This window comes from Panthera pardus, unplaced genomic scaffold (genome assembly GCF_024362965.1).
Source record: "Panthera pardus isolate Hobbes unplaced genomic scaffold, ASM2436296v1 HiC_scaffold_8, whole genome shotgun sequence".
In the NCBI taxonomy this organism is placed as follows: Eukaryota; Metazoa; Chordata; class Mammalia; order Carnivora; family Felidae; genus Panthera; species Panthera pardus.
This window is the reverse complement of record NW_026527013.1, coordinates 22,395,815-22,413,683: the sequence shown is the minus strand read 5'-3', so window position 1 is coordinate 22,413,683 and position 17,869 is coordinate 22,395,815. Positions and strand designations below refer to the sequence as shown.

Here is a 17,869-nt window from a genome sequence, read left to right as displayed (position 1 = left end):
GAGAAGGAAAATTCATTTCCTTCCTAAAGCCAAATAGAAATAATTCAGGTATAATTTCAAGTTGTTAACTTCTGTTGTAATTACTACTAACTTAGTCATTGAGCCCCCCAGTTTTCCTATACCTGAGGAATGAAGAGAAAGGTTTTGGAGCTCTTTGTGCCCAGTACGATTATTTGACCTTAATCTGTGAGCAATCTGAAGCAAAATCTCAGTACAGACAGCTAGTAGCACCAGTGGTCCAGGCCTTGGTGAAGCCTTCCCGGCCCCAGGAAGAGAAGGCATTGTCTGGAGACGGGAGTCAGTCAGCAAGCACAGCACTAGAGGCTCAGAGACCTGGGGGCCTGGGAGAGTGCCGGATCCCTGCCACCCCCTGCTGGGTACCTGTTCCCACCATCTGCTCATCCAGAACTGGAGATGAAGGGGGACAGAGAGACAGAAGTAGGGATGGATAAGAGATGGAAGGAAGAGTGGAATATAGAAAAAGAGAATAAGGGTGGTTAGAAGTCTTAGGATGTGGAGAAATGCTGGTACCAGATCATTTGCATAAATGGAAGCATCTTACATACCTGCTCAGTAGGTCAGGAACAGGGAAGAGTCCACCAGTATAACAAAACAACTTTAACATGTTGGTACTATTGAAGATGTGTGCCTTCAATTTGAAAATTATGTGTTCTTTATTTTTTATTTTTTTTAACAAAATATACAATATTGATCTTAGTTATGTATCTGGGCTGTTTCAACACAATTTATTAGTGGCTACCTAATTCCAAAAGCAAAATGTTAGTTTTGTTCATAATCTTTTTTTTACATAATAACATATTGTTCTTATAACTGGTAGATGTTGATTCAGAGGAAGTTGGTTTCTGATCCAAGTTTAGACATAAGCCATGTCCGTCTTCTTTTACCAGCACTTTATTAAGCACCATGAAAACAGATCATGACAAGTGAGCTTAACCACATTAAACATATTGTCTCAGCCATTACTAAGTATCTGCTTGGGGAGCTGAACATGGTGAGTTTTCACTCTGTGCTTCCTTATTTTGGTTTTTATTTTATCCATAAGACATGTATTAGAAGGGGTGGCATGGCCCTTTAAGGATAGTTTTGACACTTCACGAATATATTTTAACAGTCATCCACCTGAAACTGAGCCACGTTCTAGAGCAGATACAGGATTGCATGTGTGAAAGACCAGCAATCTTAGAAAAATAGGCATAATATAAATATAAATAATATATATAGCCCCTTGGTAACCTCTGCTTTAAAAAGATGCTTTTAGAGAAAGAAGTTGGAAGACTTAAAATACCATACATTTCTATGTCATGGAGCTCTATGGTAATTTAAACCATTATAACTGATTTATAAAAGACTACTTCAAGAGGGCTAACTTTCTAAAGAGCAGGAACAATTTATGTTTTGAACATGAAAAGTTAACATAATAACCAAGAAACTGAACTCTTGACGTAACCTCTAATAGGTAACTTTGGGCAAAAGTTGATAGGAGGTCTGCAAGTAATGTATATTGGTGTCCATGTTAAAAGTCACCTGTACAAGAATCAGACAGGTCATGAATTAGTTCAGAGAGGTCCTATACAAGTGCCAGATAGTATGAGCAGTTACCTGTATGCTGTGTTATCTGGCCAGCAGAGATGAGTTCAGCTCGTTATTCCCTATTCTGTCTTTTTTTAATAGTTTTTGTATGTAATAGAGGGTTTTTCACCTATGAAGTTACTTGAGTGAATTAGCGAAGGCTTCTTAAATTTGATACTCATTAAGTTTAGAAGGTTACAGAAGTAAAGTTTTACCTAGAGTGCAGTGCATGGACTGTTCAAGACTGGATGTTTGGCTGGAAGATGCTTTATCACTGCATTATCAAAATGGTTATAATTTTGCATTATTACTCTCCTTGATTTTGATTTAGCTTTATAATTATAAATTTAGTTTCTGTCCTTTAGTTAATGCTACAGTAGTATTTATAACAGTTTTATTGGCATGAAAGTTTTGATTAAGCTAAGGCATATGTATTTAGTTATGAATCCTCCCTATATTCCTATTGCTAAATAAAGCAGGTGTATGTAAAATCCTCCCTGCACGTAGTCCATACAGAAACTTTAGAATCCTGAGATGCTTTCCCCCTATAATGTGGAGGAGTAGGAAGGCTTCAGGGCTCCTCACTTCTCCTGGGTGGCCTACATGGAACAGGCTGTCAGCCTCTTTCCCGCTGACATGTGCTGCTCGACACGGAGAAGTTCTGTACAGAAAGCAGGAGCGTCCTTCATGAGGCGGTACTTGGGGCAGACACTGAGCGCACTGTACTCGTCTTTGGTATCTGCCTCTCTAAAATAGACCACCATGTATTTGCGAAGGGGAGTCTGGTTTCTCAGATCGCTGCAGAAGAGGTTAAAGGCAAGGGGGAACAGGTCTTGGGAGTTCTCATGGGGGCTGCCCTCACTCTTGTCACAGGTACTATCACACATGGTGTTGATGTCATTGGAAAGTAGGAAAACGATTTTATCCACTGCTTTCTTCTGAGTGGTAAGCCACTGCACTGGACCCATCTCCGCTATTTTCTTTTTCTGCCACTCTTCAAGAATAACCTCGCTTCTGCAGTGGTTTTGAAGAAATTCAGTGAAGTGACACACTGTGTGATGGAAGCATATTTCAGATGGGTAAACCACAAGAACCTTAATGGGGGCCAGGAGGGTGGCAGTAGGGAAGGAGGCCTTCTTGATCCTTTCTGTGGGGGGAAGAGAGCATTTGTTAGCTAGGAATGGCACACAGCAGGCCGTCATCTAATCTGAACCACCACTAGTAAATGAACCCCAGCGAGGGAATATTGGCTGAGCACCAGGGACGTTGTTTCTGCCAGCAAGGAAAATACCCCCCGACGTTCCTTTTGAACATACCAGCTGAAACACACTGATGCTCAACACAACCTTAAAGATGCTCTAAATGATGTATTTTCAAGTCCCCATCACTAAGTCAGTCTTCTTAACCCATATCTTTTCAAATGAAGTCACAGAAACTGTTTAGGTTGGAGGTACTTCGTTTTAGGTGGGTGGTTCTAACCAGTATTACATAGTGTCCTATATAAACAGAGCTACCTGACCTGTGCCCTTCACATCACATTTTGAATTAAGTCAACTCAGTAATTGATCCATCTGATGCCTGCAAGTGGTAGTCTTTGTGTGGTTGTGTTAGGTTAACTGGTACCCCCATTTCAGCTGGAACTTGACTGGAATTCTGTACGTGCTACAGAACAGAAACTACATATGAAAGTACTATAACTAATACAGGCCAGATCATATCCCCTGAATAGAAGTATTCCCAAGGTCAGGGTTCCACATGGCTTTCTTACTTAGGTTATGAGATTAATCTTGTTCTGTCCACAACATCACAAAGGACTCATACGGTAAAAGGAGAAGCAGTGGGCTTCCTTCTCGCTGTGTATGTGTATAAATACTCTGACTTCTGTATTTAAGTTCTTGATGTTTAAAGAGTTGGCAAGGACCCGGAGGTACACGAATTCAAGTGAGTATTGTTCTTATGCTATGGGACAACTTTTTAAAAAGTAGGAACAAGCTTGGAGTACCTGTTACAGGCAAAAATGCAATTCGCTATTCGCTGCCTTGTGCCCATTGTAGTGCTTGTAGGTGCCCCAATGGTAAAAATGAAACCGGTGGTAGTCACCGGATCAAGAGGTCCCCATCCCTGCTTTGCCTTGGTGGTTGTGACTAAGTCATCATTATCAGTATTTTTGGAGAGTTCTAGGGCATTACATCAGTGCTCTTGCCTTGATGCCAAAATGTAACTGCTTCTGGAGGAATCTTTTAAAAAATTCAGTGTTATTTCCTCATTCAGGTTTCTTTAAAGAACTAATCATAACACTTACTGTGCCTCCATATTACATAGATCCCAGCCGCCAGCAATGCTGTGGCCCCCAGCAGGGCTGGGAGGAGGAAAGGCCACCAGCCACCCATCATGCTTCTGCCTGGAGAAAACAAAGTTGATTTACTTTCAGCAAAACAAAGCCAAATTTATCTCCTATTTGTAAACAAGACTTTTACTCTATACTCTGTAGAAGTTTAGCTTTTTTTTTTTTTTTTAACATTTATTTATTTTTGAGACAGAGACAGAGCATGAATGGGGCAAGGGTCAGAGAGAGAGGGAGACACAGAATCGGAAGCAGACTCCAGGCTCCGAGCTGTCAGCACAGAGCCCAACGCGGGGCTCGAACTCGTGAATCACGAGATCGTGACCTGAGCCGAAGTTGGACACTTAACCGACTGAGCCACCCAGGCACCCCAAAGTTTAGATTCCTATTAACACCAAGGGTCAGTAGATCTCTAGGGGGTCTGCAGATTGGTGCATTTTTCCATAGAGTGTCCAGGCCATTTGTTAGATTCTCAAAAGGGATATGGGACCCAGGAGGTTAAGAAAGTTCTGCCAAAATCATTTTGGCTTCTTACTGCACTTACATACAGGCATTTTCACCCTGGTAACCAGAGTTTGCATTCAGGTTTTTTGTTCTTTGATGAATTGATGTTATTCTCAGTGTGATTACTTAATACATGGGACACACAGATGCCATTTTTCAAGGCTGTTTTGTTAGACTGACAAACACGGTGGATAATGCCACCTCCCACAGGAATATCTGTCAGGTAAGCTCAGGAATCCATAGGCACTGTGCCCACACAGAAGTCAGGACTGTTAAGCACCTAGGTTGTCAGTTTGTTGGGCTGAGTTTCTGAGAGTAACACTTTGCAACTTTCGACTCCAGCCCGGGCTAGTTCTGGGAACATTTGTCTGTCTGTAATAAGAGAACTACCATCTCTAAATCCAGAAGGACATTTTCCCCAAATATGCTGCTCTCAGGCATCAGTGAGGTGTGTCTTTGGGGGTCAATATTGCTAATTTGTGGCTGAGTGATCATATCAAATTACAGTAACAGGCCAGGCCACTGAGGCTGGTAAGAAAATCACAGTGCGGTGAAATGCACATTCCCTCATGGACTCAGTCCTTTAGCGCCACTGACTTTTCAGCAGGTCCTTGTAGCACAATGAACATCCATTCTGCACTGTTTATTTTTCCCCCTTCTTGTGTGCATCCTGTTTCATAAAGGATCTCGTGGTGGATTTGCAAATGAAGCCTCCATTCCCGATCAGCTGTCAGGGCCTCTGGCACGGCGGCGTGGACATCTTCCTCTGCACCCCAGCCCCCCACCGTGTACACAGCAGGGGCTCCTGCACCCTCCTGCAGGTGCATGCCCACCCTGGCCCTTATTGAATGGGGTAGTGCTGCTGGGCCTCTCAGGCCCTGAACCTCTCTGATCACCCTGCACAAATAGCTGGGCACTTACGACCATCCAGTGGGAAGGAGATGCCAGTCTGTGGGCAAAGCACAACTGTTCCTTTGCGTCGGATGCAGTCATTGCCACAAGTATGGAAATATGGAGTCAGCTGAGGGAAAAACAAGAGGCTTGGGAAGCTCGCATCATGCTTCAGAGCAGAAGCTCAGCATAATGCCTACTCCCACCAAAATGTCTCCCCCCTTTCTCTCCTGGTTTGAACCGCACCCCCACCCCAGCATTGTAATAGGGTGAAAAACAAAACAAAACATTTTTTGCCTTGGTCACACTTCCATAACAAAGCCCTAAAATCCAAACCAGCAACCTGAGACCAAACACCTGACTCCTAAATTGTGAATGTAAACTTTGTACATGTTGCTAACATGTTGGCTTCCTTATCTAAAAGGGTTAGGTCACAGCCTAATACATATACAAATATTTCCTCTAAAAAAAAAAAAAAAAAAAAAAAAAAAACCCAGAGCAGTAGAGCTCCTATTGACAGATATATCCTCCGGGACTAGGAAAGTCTGGTTCCCTGGAAAAGGGGTGCAGTCACAATATGCAGACAGGTATCTGCTCCCTCTGGCATGCCTGAGTGCTACCTTTATGTTCCAGGGAATGAAAAACAAAAGCTCCTTATGCCTTGGGTGTGGCTGTGTCCCTCTATGACCCTCCATGTCCCCACATCATAAACTCGGAGCTGAAAGAGACCGGAGAGCATCTGCCTGGGCCAGCTTCCTGTTTTCCAGCCGACTAGACTCACGCCGAGAGGACAGGAGCTGCCCTTCAAAGTTTATACACTGCTCGAAACCCAAACCTTCTGTTTTTAAATGTTTTGTTGCTTCATTTTGCAGTTAAAACCGAAACTTGGGAAAATTAAATGGTACTCCTGTCTCGGAAGTTCTCTGAGGCTCTATGACTAAAACGGAAAGTCAATAGCCACTAATAAAAGCAAAAGGGATCATGGCCCGAAGGTTTGCTTCCACCTTTGCCTCCATAACGAATGAGGCAAGGGTTCCCCACTTGTTGCTTAGTGCAGGCAGCCGGCAGAAGCGAACCGGGGGCAGGAGCTCATCAGCACCCGTGACCGGTGGCCTGTGCAGCAGCAGCCAGTCCCCCAGCGCCCCTGCCCTCGCGGACGGCTCGGTGAGCCTTACCTGGACCATAGCACCTTCACTCTCCCCAGTCACCGGGATCACCACAGAAGTTCGCGTTGGGGGTTTGTTCTGGGGCAGAGTGAATGAGACAGAATGGAGAATCATGAGCCAGGGGAGGGAGAACCAAGATTGCCAGTGAAAAGACTGCTCTTCCCAAACTGACTCAACTCCTCAGACTCTGCGTGAATAAGGATTCATTTCCTACTTTGGATATGTCTACCTCTGGTTGGTTTTAGATTCCCAGGGACAGTTGGAGGGATGTTCCCAGGGACTTGTGTTCATTTGTTAAATGAGTCAAAACAGCCCCGTACACCTGGATCAGGGACCCACCCGCCTGTGCCGTTACAATGGAGAGCCTGTCCAGAGAATCCTAGGGGACCTGCATTTTCCTCGTCAGCAAGGTGAGCAAGGCTGGGGTGGTGTTAGGAAACGAAGGGAAGAGGTACCTCCAGCACGTTAGAAAACCCAATTACGATGCGATTTTGGATGAGAGCCATGTATTTGTTTCCAAGGGGGCTGGTTGTAAAATTCACTTCCACCACCGTCTTGTTCTTCTTACAGGCAGTGACGTTGGGATCCCACAGACTTCCTGAGTCCAGAGAGAATCACATGGACGGTGTTGCAAACTGCCCCCCATTTAAGTCTCCCAAAGGGCTTGGCTTAAACAAATCTAAGTTCTCTGGCATGCGTGCATCCAAGGGCTCTCTGCACAGTGTACCTTTTACTAGTCCTTGCTCCCAGCATCGCAAAGTACCTGCTACCCAAGAAAGTTTAGGGGCCCCATATCACCACTTTGCTGAGATAGCTTCCCTGGGCTGGGGGCGGGGGGTGGTGTGGGAGGCACAGATGGGGTTCTACTACCCCCTTCAATTCTCAACATCCATTTTGAGTTAAGGGTTGAGGTCAGCATTTTTTCCTTTCCAGGATGGGGAGGAGGAGCCCCAGGCCAGAAGATATGTTTAAGGTTATAGAGCGAGTGGATACCCCCTGACAGGCCTACTCAGTGAGACAAAGTCAGTTGTTTGATTTTTGGGACTTGCAAATCAGTACCAGGTTAATTTCCAGGAACAGGAGACATGGGAGTGTGTGGTGTTTTCCCCACGGGGGAGAGCATGCAGGCCCTAGCTCAGAACCGTCTTTGGCGGGGGGTGGGGGGGGGGTGGGGGGGGGGTGGGGGTGGGGGTCTAGGACTGATGGAAGGCCCTCAGAGCTCCCCACACCCACTGTGCCCTCCACAGTCCAGATCTCTTTTGGCAGGAGGCAAGAAAGGAAGCATAAAGCTCCAAGTCTGCCTTCCACGAAGGAGTCTGTGTACAGTTCAGTCTGACGGGGTGCACAGGGATGCCCGCTGGGTTGGGGGTGCCTAAAAGATGGGGATTAGTTCCCTCGTGCCACTAGCCTCATTAGCATCATAAGACTGTATTACCCAGAAATTTACAAGCACCCTTGTAAAATCCTTGGAAATCGGACACTTAGGACTGATTATCCTCAAGATACTTATTTCAAAACTCCAAGGGTAGAGGCAGGTTCTAATAGTTTAGCCTGTGAGAGGTGAACTCCAGTGAAGACACAAGTTGAGAATATGCTTTGAGGTCATTACTTTAGCTCACACTCCCACCTCGAATGTTTGCTAATCCAAATGGAAGGTTCATTGGGCCCCCAGGGCCAGAGGTCAGTGGAAGGACTTACAGATTCCCCTCCAGTCAGGAAGGGCCTCCAATCAGCACCACTTTAAGTGCAGTTTGTAGAGCGGGTGTTTTTCTGTGACTGTTGGCTCACTACCTAAACCTACTCAGAATGGGTCCTTCTCTGGACAGGCTGCTTGACTGAGTCGGTACAGTGCTGGCCAGGAGTGCTGGCCAGGGATCAGCCCTCTCCGTGCAACTTGGACACAGAACTCCCCTGCTCTGGGCCTCAGTTTCTTCATGGAAGATGGATTGGGTTGTGCTGGCTCCAGGTTCCTCTAATGACAAAAGCAAACATGTATTTACTTACCTGCCTTGATGCACTTTTTTTGGTATTTCATTATGTGGTCTAGGCAGCCTGGAGATTTGAATGGAAGTTTTTACGTTAGAAAAAGGGATCTCTGCTTCACTCCCTCGCCAGCAAGCACACATGCACACATGCTTACCACAGTTGTAACAAACTGCTAGAATACTCAAGATGTGAGGTAAGATAGCAAATTTAAATGGGACGCTAACATTTGGCATTTGGTGGTTAAACAGAAGACTACCCACGACGTGATAACCAGAGTCTAATTTAAATACAAACTTTATCAGAATAGTATCTATGATCCCCGGGAGAAGACTTGAACCTTTGAAAATGTTTGATAATATATGTAAATACTGCCTCTTCCAGGAAGTGGAACTCAATCCACCCCACACCCCTACCCCAGAATAGGGGGACATTTAGTCATTTGCTTTTTTAAAAAAGTCATAGTAGAGAAATGGAAAATCAGTAGATTTACAAGGGAGATGCCTGGCAGGTACCACTTAACCAAGTGACGATGGTGAACATGACCAGTGACGTGGTGTGTATGTCACCCACCCCTGATAGGAAGCGAGGACAAGGACACTCGACCTCTGCACTGTCTCTCCAAAAACTCACACCCCCAATCTAATCAGGAGACAAATATCAGACAAACCCAGACTAGGGGACATTCTGCAGGATGCCTGGCTGGCACCCTAGATTGTCAAGGTCCTGAAGAACAAAGGAAGACTCAAACCTGTTACCAGAGGAGACCGAGGGACACGAGGACTAAATGGGACTCGCACAGAAAGAGGGCATTCATGGAAAAGCAGGTGACATCCAAATAAAGTCTGGAGTTTAGTTAATAGGGATGTACCCATGTTGGTTTCTTAGCTTTGATAAATGTACCACGGTGACATCAAAGGTGAATGAATAATCGGGGAAACTGTGTGAGAGCTATATGGGGATCCTTTGGACATCCACACAGTTCTTTGTATTATCTTTGCAACTTTTCTGTAAAGCTAAAATTACTCCAAAATAAGACATTTATGTTTTTTAAAATGGGTTTTGGTCGCATCAAGAAAGCTGGAAACTACTATGTAGTAAGTTGTGGGGCAAAAAGAACACCCTGGACCACACTCTCAAAGAACAGCAAGGAATCAGAAATTACCCCATTTGGCTTGGACCCCTTGCCAGAGGCAGCGGACAGGAGTGGAGTACAGAACAGGTGACCCATCCCAGGTGAGGGTGGCATGGGAACCGCTGTAGCCGGGCACCATGCTGGCCCCTCTACACATGACACACGATCCTGTCTCATCCTCGCGGCAGCCCCGTGTGTGACCCTGAAGGTGTGATACTGGAGGGCTGGTTGTGTGCTGTAGCATAGGGGAAATAACCCAGCGCTCAACCCAGTGCCACATGCATTTCACTGACAGCCCCGGGGGCCGACTGGGGTCCATGTGTCCTCAGAGACCCAGCCACTCCTCAAACACCACAGCCAGTGAGGAAGCCAGCCGACACTGGAGCCCACATTGTACCCACAACATTCTGCATTAGTGGCAGATGGTTAAAGTCACTGATCAAGAAGGCCCAGGGTTGGGACGTCAGCTTCATTCTTCCTGTGTGTGTAACCCAGGGCAAGTCACTTAAGCTCTCAATGTCTTCACCTATCCAACAACCTCAGGGCTGTTGGAAGCTTTGGTGACAGGATGCACGTCAGGTGCTCAGCTGGTGCCTGACACACAGGAACAGGCTTTTCCCTACTTTTTATCTGACTTCCTCCTCTCCCCCACTCTGTGAGTGAGGCATAGTCACTACTGTGTCTCACGAGGAAACCAGACTCGGCGAAGCCAAATGCCTTGTCGAGGCACCCCAGCCTCTCTGTGCCAAACCACACACCAGACAGCAAGCATCCCCGCAAGACAGAGGATGACAGAGGAGTGAGGGAGTTACCTGGTGAGGTGAAATTCACAGACATGGAGGGGCTGTCTTCATTCATATTTGCATTGGGGATATTGTGGGCCCCAATGAAGTAGACTGTGTTCAGCTCCACAGGAAAACCTACGTAGGAAAACGTCCACTGCAAGGCAAAGCAAAGAACCCCTGAATTCCCAAAGCACTGCAACGCAGAGATGTAGTGCCTTTGTGTGCTGCCCTTTCCATTTATAATTGCATTCCTTTACCTACTGCTGAAACTTCTGTCTCCAGCTGATGTCTACTACGGGAACAGAGCTCACACCATTTGCCAGTGTAAGTCACAGAATCAGAGAAGTGTAAATTTTAGAGCCAGGATATAATTTAAGTTCAGCTCCCCTCACTTTGAGGATGGGGAAACTGAGGCCCAGAGATGCTGACTTGCCCACGGCACACAGCCCAGATGTGGCCAAAAATAGGATTTGAACCCAGGCATCCTACTCCAGGCTCCAAGCTGTGGCCGCTCAGCAGCCTGTGTGTACTGCACGTCACGTCTGCCCCCCAAGCAAAGGGGCGAGCTTTAACGACAATTAGCCGAAGTGCCTCAGCGCGCTCACTCTGCCGCCAGAGGGTCTGGTCTGAGTCTGGAAGGCTTCTGTGTAATTGCACCTCACGCAGCTGTAGGACTGGAGGTTACTCTTGCCTGTCACGCAGATCTTGGTGGCCTTCAACAAGCGGATGCTGGCTGTAGAGACAGGCAAGAAGGCAGCTGTTTATTTAGCACCTACCATGCGGCCAGCTTGATGCTGGAGGGTTTACATGTCTTATCCCAGTTCATATTCACAACAGTCCTGTAAGGTAGGCACCTTTGCTGTCCTCTGTTTACAGATAGGGTGAGTGAGGCTTGGGGGATTTCAGGGAGCACTGCCTAAGCTTACAAAGCTCATCAGTGGCAGATATGGATTTAACTCCAAAACCCAAGCTCTTTCCTCCTCACCGGTAACCCTCAATTTCACAGGATCCTGCAAAGGGGACTCTGGCTCTGCACTACCGTGGGTGTCTTTTAAGAGGAACAGGCCCCTCAGAGTGTCATCACCAAACCATGCTGTTCTGACTGCCCCTCCCTCCCCCTATTCCCTGCCTGGAAGGCTGACCACTCCTTCAAGGCCAAGCTCTCCTGTAATAACAGCTAACAAATGCAAATGCTCATTCTGTACTCGGTGTAGGGCCACTGCCTCACTGCACCACCTAGTTACAGTGCTCCCTGAGGACTCTCGCCAACTCCCCACTGCCTCCACCCTATTCAGATGGAGCACAGCTCCTTCTGGGACCCCCTGACACTGAGCCTGTGCCCCTCTGCTTGCCTCCCCCCGTCCTCTGAGGGCCCTACTGGGTGGGAACTGTGGCCGCCTCACCTCTCTGTGCCTGGCACTCCTGAATTCCTGACTTGATGGAATTGAACTGAATTGAGCGGGTGGAAAGCAGAGACATGGACTTTAGGCCCCCAGGATTGGTTCATTGGAAGAACTTGCAAGCTGCCTTGGGGGAAATGCCAGGACTTTCATGGTGCCATTTGGGAAACAGAAATGTACCTGAGCCAGCACTTTTCCTAAACTTGGTGGTCCTTGGGGGCCGGGGTGGGGGGGGAGGGAAATCATCTCTGCACTTACTCTGTTTTCTTCCACAAGATATAACAAACCAAAGAGTACACAGATCGTAAGTAGACCACATGATGGGTTGTCACACTCACGTGGCCAGTACCCAGGCTGAGAAACACACCAGGAATGCCCTTCGTGCTGTCAGTTGCTCCCTACCCAAGAAGAACCACTACTGTGGCTTCCAACCACTTAGTCTTGCATTCAGATGTGGATGTGGACTCTGGAATCTGGTGTCTTATGTTTGTGAGATTCATTCATCCATACTGTGTTTAGTGACAGATCATCATACTCATTGCTGCATCGGGTTGGTTCTGATTCCGATTCTACTGTCAGGCATTTGATGCATTCCATTTTTTGGCCGTTATGAATAATGCTACCAAGAATAATCTAGTACAGCAGCACCCCACCCCCTTACTCACAGGGGATATGTTCCAAGACCCCCAGTGGATGCCTAAAACTGTGGAGAGTACTGAACCCTATCTACATTTTTTTTTCCTATACACACATACCTATGATAAAGTTTAATTTATAAATCAGGCACAGCAAGAGATTAACAATAGTTGATAATAAAATAGAACAATTATAACAACAGACTGTAATAAAAGTTACGTGAATGTGATCTCTATCTGAAAATATTGTGCTGTGCTCATCCATCTTCTATGTGATGAGGTGAAGTGAGGTGAATGTGGTTGGTGCTGACATAGCATTAAGCTACTATGGACCTTCTGAAGATACGTCAGAAGGAGGACCGTCTGCTTCCAGCCTCTGGTTGACCGTGAGTAACTGAAACCATGGAAAGTAAAACCGCAGATAAGGGGGGACCACAGTATGTGGCTTTTGGTGCCCTTATGTATTTACAGTATTCTGTTTGGTTCCTGCCAGCGGTGGAATTAATGGGTCACACAATCTGCACTTTTCTGCTTTAGTAGATACTTTATTGCTTGATGCAGACTTACCATCTGCCCGGAGTACCCAGCTCACATTCATCAAAATTGAATAGTCCTCCATTGCAACTCTGCTTCTAACAGGTTCCACTCGGAGGTCCCTCAAGTCTCCTGGGGTCAGAGTGTGTTGGACCATCCACTCTGGAGACGGTCCTGGGAAGAGGCAAAACTGCCTAAGACGCTTTCCTCCCTGGCCCTACCCAACGCCATCTCCTCTGAGTGGCCCACCCCGATCCATCCTTCGCTCCCTATTCATCTCTTCTTCCTGCTAAGGCAGCACACGTCTCTTAGTGCTGGCTGATTTATGGCCAAGGAGATTGGTAACCTTCCGGCCCCACCCCACAGGGCACTTGGGACCACCCCATGCGCCTGTGCACTTAAGGATGTATTTAGCAAATCTGACATGCTTGTCCCTCATGTATCAGCCTGGACTCCAGCCAGCTGGCCCACACAACTCCCACTTCCTAATCCTGGTGGCCCCAACCCTCCTCCCGCTCACCTTTTTCCATCCACAATTCTTGGGCGGGAGCCCACCCATTCTTCAAAGGCTACCATCTCAAACACTCCTCCTTCTCTAAGACAGCTGCTTCCTGTTCTCCACTGTAAGTGACCTCCTTATCACAGCACTTGATCTCCCAGAGCGGCAGGCTTCACTTTCCACCATGAACGGGGGTTCTGGCCCTGCCTGTGCCCCTCTTACTGGCCAGGAAGCCAGCCCACCTGAAACACTGGGAGCTCTGCCTTGCTGGGTAGATGCTTCATCCACGTTGGCTAACAAAGCAATGTTTCACCTTCTCCCTGGTCTCCAATGACCCACTGCCTGGATTTGGGCCCTCTAAAAGTCCACTGTTCTGTCAGTATAAAGCCCCAAATACCCATTCCCTAGCACACCTACCAGGTTCAGAGCCACACTGAATGGTCTGCAAGAGAGAAAGAAACAAAGTATTGTGTTGAATGTCAGCAAACCATAAGCCTTCATTTGCCAAATTAGACAAAACACCATATTTTTCTTAAAATGTATATACAAGTGGCAAACTTTCAGAGAAAAGTTGGGCTGGTTCCACTTCAATTTAGGGGAGACTAAGCTGGCCCATCGTAGGCTACGATATACCTTAGATTAGCTATCAATATACTTAGATCCTCAAGCCTGCTCATCACCACACTTAAAAACTAGAGTTGGGTCTCCACTCCTCTCCGCGTCTCACCCCCTTTCCCTGCTATAAGCAGGGGTGATCTGGACCATCATGAAGACCCCTTCCCACTCTAATGTTCAAGTGTAGATTTTGAGGACCATCCAGAGAACCTATTGATTCTCTCCAGGTTAAGGACTAGCTGTGCCAAGAAGATAAATGGAAGAAAGTTATGAATGCAATCCAAGGTGCTGTCCCAGTGTCTTTAAAATATTCCTCCTCTGATACAAAAGGACTCACCTGAGCTAGCTATTCAGAAAATCAAAAAGCAGTTGTGATTTCATCATGTTATCTTTTGAAAAGAGTTTTTAAAAACTCTTGATCATTAGTGCCCAAAAAGGCCAGTACTAAATCCTTTAGGGTTAATGGCTCATGTCATTTTAAGAAACAAATAATCAGTACTTTTGTTTTGGAAGAAAATACTGGATCTAAAATATTTAACTTTCAGGCAGCAGCAAGTTCCAGTGATAAGACCCTATACAATAAAAGTCGACCAGCTCTGGAGTCTGATCCCTCTCAGCCTGTACATTTCCAAACATCTTGTAAGACAGAAGGTAAGACTTTTGATGGTTTGAGTAATATGGGTTTGGGTGAAATTGTTAGTCCCTCATCTTTGTCTTTTTAAAGCTGAACTGCAAGTAATATCAGACATTTTTTTTTTTTTTTTTAACACTTATTTATTTTTGAGACAGAGAGAGACAGAGCATGAATGGGGGAGGGTCAGAGAGAGGGAGACACAGAATCTGAAACAGGCTCCAGGCTCCGAGCTGTCAGCACAGAGCCTGATGCGGGGCTTGAACTCACTGACTGCGAGATCATGACCTGAGCCGAAGTCGGCTGCTTAACCGACTGAGCCACCCGGGCGCCCCTATCAGACATTTTTTTAAACAAATAAGACACCATAGTGGGAGCTGAGTTCTTGTCAAAGGGCTGGTGAGACAGATTTTAGGAAGAAGCAAAGCAACAAAGAGAGTAGCTGGAGGCACCAGGGCACATGATCGGGGTTCATCTTTCCATAATCATGAACAGGTAACCACCATGTTTTATGCTCTATGCTAAGAGAGCAGGGATATAGTTTCAAATGCTGTTTCACAAGATTTTTCTTCACTAGTGACCCAAAAGATTCCCTCAATCCTTCGAGGCACTGGGGAGAAAAGGAAACCAACCAGAGTTCAACAGATTACTAGCTCCGGGTCATGGTACCCTAGCACAGCATCAATCAACATGGCAAAAAAGGGCAAGCAGTAATGGAGAAGCAGCGTTTTTGTTTTGTTTTGTTTTTTAACGTTTATTTATTTATTTTTGAGAGAGAGAGAGAGAGAGAGAATATTCTCTATAAGTATGGGAGGGGCAGAGAGAGAAAGAGAGAGAGACAGACAGACAGAATCTGAAGCAGGCTCCAGGCTCTGAGCTAGCATCACAGAGCAGGACGCGGAGCTCGAACCCACGAATCCCGAGACCATGACCTGAGCCGAAGCCGGATGCTTCACCGACTGAGCCACCCAGGCGCCCCGAGAAGCAGTTTTTGTACCCAAAAGTGGGCAGACCTCGATTGCAAGCGTAACAATTAACAATATTGAGTGCCTACCATGTGCCAGGCTCTTTGCTGCTGCCTTGCAAGCCCTGTCGCTGTTCCTCACTAGACCCAAGTGAGTCTTTCTTCTACAGATGAAGACACCGAGCCTCAGTGAGCATAAATGACCGAATCCAGAACACCGGCTGGCATTTGAGCCCGGGGCCCTCTGATTCCGACGCCCCTGACTCGAGCCTGAAGCCCAGGACGGCGTGTCGGGCTGACCCAGAGGGCGCATGTGTGACCCTTCCACGCAGCCCTCGGATAACAAGCATGAGATGGGGCGTCGGACGCCGTCAGGGTCGGGGCTCCAGGGAGGGAACGCGGGAAAGGGGCGCGGGCGGAGGCTTACCGGCTCCGTGGAAACCAATCCCCAGCACAGCGCGGCCAGACTCAGCAGCGCTAGCGACATCGCGGAACCCCCGTCAGCCCCGGCCCGCCGCACTCTTATCTCGGCGCCCGGGGCCATCCCTCGGGGCCCCGCCTCCCGCAGCGCCGCCCCGGCCCCGCCGCCCGCGCCGAGGGCGGACCCCTCTCTGGGTGGCCACGTAGGAGCGCCGGGGCCCGCCTGCCGGGGCTCACGGGGATGGGCCGCGTCCCAGAGCCTCGGGGCGCCTGGTGGGCAGAGCACCGGCGGTACCGGCGCGCTCCGGGCCCCGTGCACACGTGGGAGCAGTGAGCCAAGTGCAGGATTGCACACGCGCGCTCGGGCCAGCCCGCAGACCCGGTCCGAACCGCCTGCCCGTCGTTCCCCTCCAGGCCGCGGAGAGCGCGCGGTGCGCCGGAGCCGCCAGTTACAGGGTAGCGGGGCGAGGGCCCTGACGCCGCCGCCGCCGCTCCGCCGCAGCCGCCCCCCCCCCCCCCCCCCCGCTCCGTCCCGGGCCCCAGCTGCCGAGGGTGAGTAGCATGGGGCGCGTCCCGATCCACACGGCCCTGGCCGCAGACCGGAGCCCCGGGCGGCCTCGGGCCGGGAGTGGGTGAGTCGGGAGGACCCGGGCTGGACGCCGAGGCAGGAGCCCCACCTTCCGCACCGGCGCCCCTTCCCCCCCCCGAGACAAAAGGGTGGGACGCCGGCAGCCGAACCTCGCTGAGTTCTTCGCGGCAGCTAGTACTTCTGAGAAACTAAGTTGTGTGTTGTTAGAGTAATGGAAACCTGGTGTGTTTACTGCCAAACAAAACGAGGTCTGAAGGTAACACTTGGGTCTCCGAAGGCGGAAGTGTTGGACGCTGTTAGGATTTCGCTGTTCGCAAGAATCACGCGCCGCCTTAAATGCAAATCCCCGGCCGGCCCTCAGACACTGGTTCTGACCCCTGGGCACCCACTGGGCTCTGCTTTTACAAGCCCTCTTTTGGTAATTCTGCCGCCTGCGGCTGGCTGGAACCATCCTTTGAGACACAGTGATTTGGGAACAGGTTAACAAAAATTAGTTGGGCTAACAGTGGATCTAAGAGCTTAGATCTGGGCTGCTGCAGTCCCCTGTTTGCAAAGGACCAAATTAGGTTGACCAACTCCAGGCCACTGAAACTTTCAGGCCATGTTAGCGGCCGTCCTACAGATGAAGAGATGAAGGCCTAGAGACGGCCCTGAAACTTATGGAGGGAATTGTCAGCTGGTGAGAGGTTGACTTTATCAAGCAGCTGGTTTTGCTGAGGTCCTACTATGTGCCAGGCCTGGCTCACTTGCCGGGTACAGATTTCGGCCTACATGGACTGGAGCTCAGTCTCAAGGTCAGCTAGAGCTCTGGCATGCGTACATGTGGGGCTCCAGGTGACGTTTCCAGAGGATTGGTCTGGTTCCTGACCCTGGAGAATTGACTGACGGGAGATTGTTGCCTCATCACTGCCTGGGGCTGGGTCACTCTGGGCCCCTTACTCAACCTCTGAGTTGCTTTGAGCTATGTGGTCCTTGAGACCTTTTACAGGTCTGATAGTTGTCTGTCTTCTCAGCAAACACCTGCAGGGTGCCAGTCCTGGGGTGCAAAGGTGAATGACACACAGGTACTGGCTGATGGGCGCTCTGTGGGGATGAATGTGGTGAGTGCATGTTCAAGGGCATGTGTGCCTGCCCTGCTGTGAAATTGCGGTTGGAGACAGGACCCTTGGCCTGGTGGAGATCGT

General features: G+C 48.4%; 2 protein-coding genes across 6 annotated transcripts in view; one reads left to right on the top strand and one right to left on the bottom strand.

The window, feature by feature from the left end:
* Positions 1-630: 630 nt before the first annotated feature.
* IL17RB (interleukin 17 receptor B) lies at positions 631-16,940 on the bottom strand. Of its 3 annotated transcripts, none has more exons than XM_053897105.1 (11): positions 16,835-16,940; positions 13,884-13,908; positions 13,001-13,141; positions 11,004-11,131; positions 10,426-10,552; positions 8,500-8,547; positions 6,951-7,093; positions 6,505-6,573; positions 5,360-5,459; positions 3,893-3,991; positions 631-2,737 (listed from the first exon to the last, which is right to left on the bottom strand). In XM_053897105.1, the coding sequence occupies exons 3-11, from the start codon at positions 13,122-13,124 to the stop codon at positions 2,190-2,192; spliced, it is 1,386 nt and encodes a 461-aa protein (XP_053753080.1). In that variant the 5' UTR covers positions 13,125-13,141; positions 13,884-13,908; positions 16,835-16,940; the 3' UTR covers positions 631-2,189. The 3 variants fall into 3 exon arrangements, with proteins under 3 accessions (XP_053753080.1, XP_019272748.2, XP_019272750.1); XM_019417203.2 differs by lacking the exon at positions 16,835-16,940 and adding an exon at positions 16,104-16,289; XM_019417205.2 differs by lacking the exon at positions 16,835-16,940 and adding an exon at positions 15,767-15,942.
* CHDH (choline dehydrogenase) overlaps positions 16,590-17,869 on the top strand; it is a 39,781-nt gene continuing 38,501 nt past the window's right edge. For 2 of the 3 annotated variants that reach the window (XM_053897102.1, XM_053897101.1), the window contains exon 1: positions 16,590-16,648. The gene's annotated coding sequence lies outside the window, so the exon portion shown is untranslated. The remainder of the gene's footprint in view (positions 16,649-17,869) is intronic. The other variant, XM_053897103.1, reaches the window with a different exon arrangement.